The 10,594-nt window shown below is 41.8% G+C and overlaps 1 protein-coding gene across 1 annotated transcript in view; it reads right to left on the reverse strand.

The window, feature by feature from the left end:
* Positions 1-8,858, reverse strand: part of LOC139752632 (1,5-anhydro-D-fructose reductase-like) — a 43,719-nt gene extending 34,861 nt beyond the window's left edge. The window contains exons 1-2 of the mRNA XM_071668384.1: positions 8,705-8,858; positions 215-379 (exon numbers count right to left, since the gene is read on the reverse strand). Coding sequence (XP_071524485.1) covers positions 215-379; positions 8,705-8,818 — 279 coding nt within the window. The 5' untranslated portion in view covers positions 8,819-8,858. The remainder of the gene's footprint in view (positions 1-214; positions 380-8,704) is intronic.
* Positions 8,859-10,594: the final 1,736 nt, after the last annotated feature.

The following is a 10,594-nucleotide window of genomic DNA, read 5'->3' on the forward strand; positions in this document are numbered from 1 at the left end:
ATTCTGAAGACCTTCCATAAAGCACGTCCATCAAACCCGTCATATTGTTTCTCCAGATCCATAAATGCCACGCACAAAAAACCTGATCCACACATCCTCTATTACTCTCATACTACTTTCCCCTTCATATCACTTTCTTTTTCTCATCCATTGTTTTCCTCTTCCTCCAACTCCTCTTCTCTGCCTCCATGTCAGTACCTCCATGTGCCCTTACCTTGGCGATGACGATGAATTCTTCCCTGGTATATATAGACTTAATACGCTCCCTGAGTACATCGCCTACTATCCTCTCGCAATTGTCAGAGTACGATGTGTCCAAGAGGCGAATCCCATGGTTGATGGCTTTGGTCAAGCACTGGCGAATCATCAACGGGTGCGCCTGTCACATAAAAGAAAGAGAATTGTATCACTTGGATGATCAGCTTTGTCGTGTTTACCATCTCAGTTTATGACTGATAGTCAGCACTGGACGCTCATAACCAACTACCACGAATTGTCATTTGGAAAAATTAATCCTCATACTGTTATACCTGCTAGCTTTCCCGCCTTAACGAGGTAGCATCAGAAGCTGATGCCTGATCCTTCAAGGGAAAATCCAAGCTTTTCTCCCACTCTCATCCCCGCTTTAGCAAGTCAGTGTCAGAAACCAAACAATGACCTCATTTGCACACATTCAATCACGAGCTGTCATGTGCCATGTATACCTACAGTAGTGCCTACCATGTGCATCCAAGTCTCACATACTGTCTCACGGTTTACAGCGATCGCTCTTATGCCCTCGTTTAGCCCAGTGACAACACATCGTCCCCCGTATACCACATTGTTCCACACAATCCCATCCAATACACACCTCTTTCCCTCCTGAATGTTCATGACATTATTCCCGCCAAAGCTTCCTCCATTCCATTCTTCCATATCCTCCTCGATAGCCCCCTCCTCTTCGTTCCTTGCACTTCACTTCTTTCACCCCCTTTGTGTCAAAACCATTTGAGCACAGACTGCACTCGCTAGCACAACTCAAATATTCAGTTCTGACACGATAGGCCCACCTCACGCCATATATCGTCCTCCCCTTTAAGCATGACGGCACTACCTTGGGTACGATGGCATAACCTTGAACCTTGCCCTCAAAAGTAAGGTCGAGGATCATGTCATCACACCCAAGCGTCGTGCTGCCGTGTGCCAGTTAAGATCCCTCAAGTAAAGGTTTTCGGCAATACCACGCCTCAAACCTCCTGCTACCCACCATTCCAGGAATGCAGAAGATAACCATCCCATCACCCATCCCTGTGATAGCCATCCCATCACCCATCCTTGTGACCCCCCCCACCCCCTCCCCTGCATTTAGGGTGGGGGGATTCACTCTCACCCACCCAAACCGTAGCTCCATCATGGGGGAAGGGGCTCCGTGCCCCCCAACTCCCCCCAACAAGATTCATCCCAACCCTCAGCCCTGCCCTCCCTGTGCAGTAAGGTGTCATCCTAGAGCCCAGCTCTGCTCTCTGGCTGCAGTAGGATGTCATCCCGGCACCCAGCTCTGCTCTCCCACGGCGATGATAGCTCTCCACCAGTCATCTCTCCCGCGGTATTCTCCTTCAGCAGTCACATGGTAATGGAATCCGTCCCATTCCCCACCCACTTCCATAGTGACCCGACTGTACCTGGATAAGGGAGCCTCTTCCACGGCCACAGTACCTGGATAAGGGAGCCTCTTCCACGGCCACAGTACCTGAATAAGGGAGCCTCTTCCATGGCCACAGTACCTGGATAAGGGAGCCTCTTCCACGGCCACAGTACCTGGATAAAGGAGCGTCTTCCACGGCCATGGTACCTGAATAAGGGAGCCTCTTCCACGGCCACAGTACCTGGATAAGGGAGCCTCTTCCACGGCCACAATACCTGGATAAAGGAGCGTCTTTCACGGCCACAGTACCTGGATAAGGGAGCCTCTTCCACGGCCACAGTACCTGGATAAGGGAGCCTCTTCCACGGCCACAGTACCTGGATAAAGGAGCGTCTTCCACGGCCACGGTACCTGAATAAGGGAGCCTCTTCCACAGGCCACAGTACCTGGATAAAGGAGCGTCTTCCACGGGCCATGGTACCTGAATAAGGGAGCCTCTTCCACGGCCACAGTACCTGAATAAGGGAGCCTCTTCCACGGCCACAGTACCTGGATAAGGGAGCCTCTTCCACGGCCACAGTATCAGGATAAGGGAGCCTCTTCCACGGCCACAGCATCAGGACAAGTGAGCCTCTTCCGAGGCCACAGTATCAGGATAAGGGAACCCCGCCCTGCATATATTACCGAGATAGGTGAAGAACCTGCCACGCCCATAGAACTAGTCTGCGAGGCCCCACCTCGCCAATAATACCAAAGTAGAAAGTTTCTCATTGTCCACCCACATAACTCTTTCCAAGCCTCCATAACAAGAAGCAGGGAGAAATACGGGATCTAGCTTCACGTTCCTTACATCCAGCAAGCTTAGTCAAATACCTAACCTCATTATATTCAGTTTAAGGTCTTTAAAAGAACATCATGTATCTGGAATGAACTCTATAAATTTATTTAGCCATACGCAAACAGCTTAGAACAAACTAATACTTATAAAACATCGTATACACACACACACACACACACATATATATATATATATATATATATATATATATATATATATATATATATATATATATATATATATATATATATATATATATTTTTTTTTTTTTTTTTTTTTTTTTTTTTTATACTTTGTCGCTGTCTCCCGCGTTTGCGAGGTAGCGCAAGGAAACAGACGAAAGAAATGGCCCAACCCCCCCCATACACATGTACATACACACGTCCACACACGCAAATATACATACCTACACAGCTTTCCATGGTTTACCCCAGACGCTTCACATGCCTTGATTCAATCCACTGACAGCACGTCAACCCCTGTATACCACATCGCTCCAATTCACTCTATTCCTTGCCCTCCTTTCACCCTCCTGCATGTTCAGGCCCCGATCACACAAAATCCTTTTCACTCCATCTTTCCACCTCCAATTTGGTCTCCCTCTTCTCCTCGTTCCCTCCACCTCCGACACATATATCCTCTTGGTCAATCTTTCCTCACTCATTCTCTCCATGTGCCCAAACCATTTCAAAACACCCTCTTCTGCTCTCTCAACCACGCTCTTTTTATTTCCACACATCTCTCTTACCCTTACGTTACTTACTCGATCAAACCACCTCACACCACACATTGTCCTCAAACATCTCATTTCCAGCACATCCATCCTCCTGCGCACAACTCTATCCACAGCCCACGCCTCGCAACCATACAACATTGTTGGAACTACTATTCCTTCAAACATACCCATTTTTGCTTTCCGGGATAATGTTCTCGACTTCCACACATTTTTCAAGGCTCCCAAAATTTTCGCCCCCTCCCCCACCCTATGATCCACTTCCGCTTCCATGGTTCCATCCGCTGACAGATCCACTCCCAGATATCTAAAACACTTCACTTCCTCCAGCCTCTCACCATTCAAACTCACCTCCCAATTGACTTGACCCTCAACCCTACTGTACCTAATAACCTTGCTCTTATTCACATTTACTCTTAACTTTCTTCTTCCACACACTTTACCAAACTCCGTCACCAGCTTCTGCAGTTTCTCACATGAATCCGCCACCAGCGCTGTATCATCAGCGAACAACAACTGACTCACTTCCCAAGCTCTCTCATCCCCAACAGACTTCATACTTGCCCCTCTTTCCAAAACTCTTGCATTTACCTCCCTAACAACCCCATCCATAAACAAATTAAACAACCATGGAGACATCACACACCCCTGCCGCAAACCTACATTCACTGAGAACCAATCACTTTCCTCTCTTCCTACACGTACACATGCCTTACATCCTCGATAAAAACTTTTCACTGCTTCTAACAACTTGCCTCCCACACCATATATTCTTAATACCTTCCACAGAGCATCTCTATCAACTCTATCATATGCCTTCTCCAGATCCATAAATGCTACATACAAATCCATTTGCTTTTCTAAGTATTTCTCACATACATTCTTCAAAGCAAACACCTGATCCACACATCCTCTACCACTTCTGAAACCACACTGCTCTTCCCCAATCTGATGCTCTGTACATGCCTTCACCCTCTCAATCAATATCCTCCCATATAATTTACCAGGAATACTCAACAAACTTATACCTCTGTAATTTGAGCACTCACTCTTATCCCCTTTGCCTTTGTACAATGGCACTATGCAAGCATTCCGCCAATCCTCAGGCACCTCACCATGAGTCATACATACATTAAATAACCTTACCAACCAGTCAACAATACAGTCACCCCCTTTTTTAATAAATTCCACTGCAATACCATCCAAACCTGCTGCCTTGCCGGCTTTCATCTTCCGCAAAGCTTTTACTACCTCTTCTCTGTTTACCAAATCATTTTCCCTAACCCTCTCACTTTGCACACCACCTCGACCCAAACACCCTATATATATATATATTTGAATAGTCATTTCCCTTTTAGGGGTGATCATAGCCTAGCATTAACGCTACCGTTTGCTACGCAGGGGTCCCGGGTTCGATCCTGGCTGTCGAAGGTTTGTACATTATATGATAGTGCGCATTCAAATGCACTATATTCGTGGGTATATACATGTATATATATATATATATATTTCTTTTCTTTCTTTTAAACTATTCGCCATTTACCGCGTTAACGAGGCACCGTTAAGAACAGAGGACTGGGCTTTTGTGGAATATCCTCACCTGGCCCCACTATGTTCCTTCTTTTGGAAAATTAAAAAAAAAACGAGAGGGGAGGATTTCCAGCCCCCCCGCTCCCTCCCCTTTTAGTAGCCTTCCACGACACGCAGGGAATATGTGGGAAGTACTCTTATCCCCTATCCCCAGGGACATATATATATAAGAGGTATAAGTTTGTTGAGTATTCCTGGTAAATCATATGGGAGGGTATTGATTGAGAGGGTGATGGCATGTACAGAGCATCAGATTGGGGAAGAGCAGTGTGGTTTCAGAAGTGGTAGAGGATGTGTGGATCAGGTGTTTGCTTTGAAGAATGTATGTGAGAAATACTTAGAAAAGCAAATGGATTTGTATGTAGCATTTATGGATCTGGAGAAGGCATATGATAGAGTTGATAGAGATGCTCTGGGGAAGGTATTAAGAATATATGGTGTGGGAGGCAAGTTGTTAGAAGCAGTGAAAAGTTTTTATCGAGGACGTAAGGCATGTGTACGTGTAGGAAGAGAGGAAAGTGATTGGTTCTCAGTGAATGTAGGATTGCGGCAGGGGCGTGTGATGTCTCCATGATTGTTTAATTTGTTTATGGATGGGGTTGTTAGGGAGGTGAACGCAAGAGTTTCGGAAAGAGGGGCAAGTATGAAGTCTGTTGTGGATGAGAGAGCTTGGGAAGTGAGTCAGTTGTTGTTCGCTGATGATACAGCGCTGGTGGCTGATTCATGTGAGAAACTGCAGAAGCTGGTGACTGAGTTTGGTAAAGTGTGTGAAAGAAGAAAGTTAAGAGTACATGTGAATAAGAGCAAGGTTATTAGGTACAGTAGGGTTGAGGGTCAAGTCAATTGGGAGGTAAGTTTAAATGGAGAAAAACTGGAGGAAGTAAAGTGTTTTAGATATCTGGGAGTGGATCTGGCAGCGGATGGAACCATGGAAGCGGAAGTGGATCATAGGGTGGGGGAGGGGGCGAAAATCCTGGGAGCCTTGAAGAATGTGTGGAAGTCGAGAACATTATCTCGGAAAGCAAAAATGGGTATGTTTGAAGGAATAGTGGTTCCAACAATTTTGTATGGTTGCGAGGCGTGGGCTATGGATAGAGTTGTGCGCAGGAGGGTGGATGTGCTGGAAATGAGATGTTTGAGGACAATGTGTGGTGTGAGGTGGTTTGATCGAGTAAGTAATGTAAGGGTAAGAGAGATGTGTGGAAATAAAAAGAGCGTGGTTGAAAGAGCAGAAGAGGGTGTTTTGAAATGGTTTGGGCACATGGAGAGAATGAGTGAGGAAAGATTGACCAAGAGGATATATGTGTCGGAGGTGGAGGGAACGAGGAGAAGTGGGAGACCAAATTGGAGGTGGAAAGATGGAGTGAAAGAGATTTTGTGTGATCGGGGCCTGAACATGCAGGAGGGTGAAAGGAGGGCAAGGAATAGAGTGAATTGGATCGATGTGGTATACCGGGGTTGACGTGCTGTCAGTGGATTGAATCAGGGCATGTGAGCCGTCTGGGGTAAACCATGGAAAGTTGTGTGGGGCCTGGATGTGGAAAGGGAGCTGTGGTTTCGGGCATTATTGCATGACAGCTAGAGACTGAGTGTGAATGAATGTAGCCTTTGTTGTCTTTTCCTAGTGCTACCTCGCACGCATGAGGGGGGAGGGGGATGGTATTCCATGTGTGGCGAGGTGGCGATGGGAATGAATAAAGGCAGACAGTGTGAACTGTGTGCATGGGTATATATGTATGTGTCTGTGTGTATATATATATGTGTACATTGAGATGTATAGGTATGTATATTTGCGTGTGTGGACGTGTATGTATATACATTGTGTATGGGGGTGGGTTCGGCCATTTCTTTCGTCTGTTTCCTTGCGCTACCTCGCAAACGCGGGAGACAGCGACAAAGCAAAATAAATAAATAAAGAAATAAAGAAATATATATATATATATATATATATATATATATATATATATATATATATATATATATATATATAAATTCCTATGAGTCCACGGGGAAAATGAAACACGAAAAGTTCCCAAGTGCACTTTCGTGTAATAATCACATCATCAGGGGAGACACAAGAGAGAAATATAACAGTCAGTTGATATACATCGAAGAGACGAAGCTAGGACGCCATTTGGTAAACATTTGATTGTCCAAAACATACAACGAGCGTTCATAAACTTATCATTTTACAAATCTTATCAACAATAAAGTTATCTAATTTGTACAGACCATCACTAATATAAAGATTATAATTCTTTGTGTATTTAATAATAGAAGATTCAATGATATTTCTCTTGGTAATAGAGTTAGAGTTAACAACTGAGATGGCGTTACTCCAGTCAATGACCATAGTTTTTAACATGATTAAACAAGGCATTTGATTCTTGTCCCGTTCTTATACTATATTTATGTTGCTTAAGTCTAACAGAAAGATCCTTACTGGTCTGACCAACATAAAATTTATCACAGTTTCCACAAGGAACTTTATAGATGCAACCAAGAGAATTTTCTGGTGAATTCCTGCTTAAGATATTCTTTATAGTATTATTGTTGATAAAGGCAACATTTACATTAAAGGATTTAAGCAACATGGGAAGCAAAGTGAAATTATTATTAAAAGGGAGAACTTAAAGATTCTTGGTGTCAATGGGAGGTTTGGGCTCAACTCAATGAAATGATTTCTTTGCTAACTTAAGGGATTTATCAATGAAAGATCTAGGGTACTTTAACTTAGATCCAATAGAATATATCTTCTCAAACTCATGATCAATAAACTCTGGACTGCAAATACGGAATGCCCTTAGGAACATACATTGAAATGATGATAGTTTAACTCTGTCATGTTGAGATGAGTAATAATGGATATATGAGCATACATTGGTGGGTTTTCTGTATATGCTAAACTTAAACTTGTTTCCTTGTCTATGGATCATGCAATCTAAAAATGGTAACATACCATTATTTTCATTTTCTGCAATTTGGTTTAGGTATGATGATCTTTGTGTTTGGCCAACAAATGAAAATTTACAAATATTTCTCCCCTTACTTAACAATTTAGTACCTTCCATCAAATTTACTGTAGAAAATGAAAATAATGGTATGGTGCCATTTTTAGATTGCATGGATTCATGGTTGTAGTTGTTAGCCTATTCACGCTCTGAGAGTAACTTGATTACTAGCTCAGATGGCATAGTTGTATTCTGTCATATGATATACAGTGTACATCGTTTGACTGTACAAGTTACTGAAAATAGAGTGTGCTGACAGCAATATTTTTTTGGTGAAGCATGTTTAGTAGAGAAACAGCATACGAACACTATGCTTCCAAATAATTTCATGGTTAAGTATTAAGCCCTGTGTACTTTTCATAATGCATTAGGATTTCATTACCGTTAATATATAAATCTTAACAGAGCCTGAGGTGCTATATTTGGGCTGGCATTGTCTACAGATCGCCCTAACGGTTTAAACAGTCCACAGACCAATGGTCTGCTTTGCTTTAGCCTGAAAATGACCCTGCGAGAGCAGTCTCCATACGTTCATAAAAACATGACAAATCCTCATGTAAGTTAAACTTACCTAACTGCTATCTCGAACACTGAGGCGGTCCGTAGACCACACAGTAGACCATTAGACCACGACGGCCAAGAGACCTTTGTCATAAATCTTCATAATTATGAATTTAAGATTCCAAAATTTCATGATGAATTCGGTGTTTTTTTAAGAGAAAAACAATGTCTGTTGCACACAACACTGAATAAAATGTTCAGTTACAGCCTCTTTTCGAACTATCAAAATATTCAAAAAGATGCAAAGTAATCAGACCCCTTGTACAGGTGTTAGTGATACTTCTAGAAACAATAGATTATCCGTCTGTTGTGGCATGGGGAACAAATCCAAAGAAGACATTTCTTACCTTACTTGAAGTGCTGAATCCAACTAGTGGAATCTTATCTCGCTCATTAACTAAGCGTTGTTTATGGGAGATTCCTAACGGTGAACGTCTCTCAATGAAACGATCAATATTCATATTGGCACTCGGGAACTCTAGAACAACGACCAGTATCAAGTTCTTCACCTTTAACATCTGGCAACAGTTTGCAGGCTTAGACGCCTAATAAAAAAAAGGATCTGAACTGAACACTATCTATAAAGTAATTAGAAGAGAAGTATTTCGAAAATTTGATCCATAACAGAATATCAAGGAATACAACATGCAAAACTATCTGAGAGTTATTGTGCTTGTTCCCTTATGATTTTCATTTATTGGAAAATGAACTTCGCATCAACAAAATGTGTTGGACAGCTACTTATTCGTGGAAAAAAGGCACATTTCTTTTAGTTATTATTAACTGCATTTTCGTCGGTGTTACCGTGGTTGAGTCTGCCACAGTCACTTATTAAATTTTTTTCTGGGTTGAATTATTTGCATTATCATTATGGCGTGTTTCTTCCACTGACAGCAGTTTTACTGTTGCGTGTTGGACTTTGTGTCGACCATTTTGAATACCATAGTAATTCGTCTTATACAATGATATGCTACTATAAAAACTCAGATCAGTACTACAGTATCAAGTATACATAACTACAGCTCTGCCAGAAATCAGAAGCAGCAGTCTTGTCGATTCTCGGCAGCCTAGAAAATAAATTTCCATTATAAGTGCAACAGAAAAAGACTTTTCCAATAACAGCAAGGATCTATGAAATTTATTTTCTATTTCACATCACTAGAAAAAGGTATTGACTGACAATTATTGCAGCAACTGAGCCATAGTACATAATGTCGTCTCTGTACAATATTTTCTAGATTTATCTATAACAACGAACATTAAACCAGAATTATACAATTAACACTTCATATTTGTGACACGTATGGACTTAAAGGAGCTTGAGCACTCTATAGCCTTTTTCTTGATATTCTTACGGAGAGGATGAATATGATTTTGAATTTTTTCAAAGAAGACATCTTGCTCTCAAATGATTAAGTTCCGCGCTTGGCGAAGTTCCATTCTTGTCGATTGCTAAAATTTGTGACCCAAAATATGATTTTTCTCAGCCTAGTGACCCAAAAGACTGATATGTGTAGTTTTAATTTCTTATGATTTTGATATACAGTATTTATTAGTTTCATCTAAAATTGATTGACCTAAATAACGAAAGCAGAAAGTGGTAAGTTTCTCATCAGCAGGCAAGATGAAAAGCACAACTTTTCATGAAGACATTTATTACAAAATTCGTTGATTCTTTTTTTTCTTTTTCTTATCATTGGTTAACATGATGCTGCTTCTTTCTTGGAGTGAGCTCATAATTTCATCCTTTTTTCCCAAATCATATTTTTCCCCCCGAGACCTTAATTAAACCCTCAGGAACATCCTTGCGCCCCACATTTGGGTCATGACCCCGGGTTAGGGAACCACTGGTACGAGGTATGGATGATGCTGTTCATGCGTACTAGATCAGCTGTCTAACCGATATAGGTATTTTGGAATAGCTGTGTGTGTTTGTTTGAGTAAATAAGGCCTTTAGACATCACCAAAGAACAACCATACCTAAACTGATTTCACATGAACTGAGGTAACCAGATATAGCCTGACCAGTGAACAAGTGGACATAATACTTTTTCTTTCACAACACTAAACTTTTGATATACAACGGTATCATTCATAAATCACATATGCTTTACTTGTTTATGTCCAGCATAATACATCTTACTTAGCAACCCTTCATCCATACAGACCAATTATAATAGAAATAATCTACACCTACTCAACAGTCTATCTACGCTTTAATGCAAATAGTTTGCAGA

Source organism: Panulirus ornatus, chromosome 13 (genome assembly GCF_036320965.1).
Source record: "Panulirus ornatus isolate Po-2019 chromosome 13, ASM3632096v1, whole genome shotgun sequence".
In the NCBI taxonomy this organism is placed as follows: domain Eukaryota; kingdom Metazoa; phylum Arthropoda; class Malacostraca; order Decapoda; family Palinuridae; genus Panulirus; species Panulirus ornatus.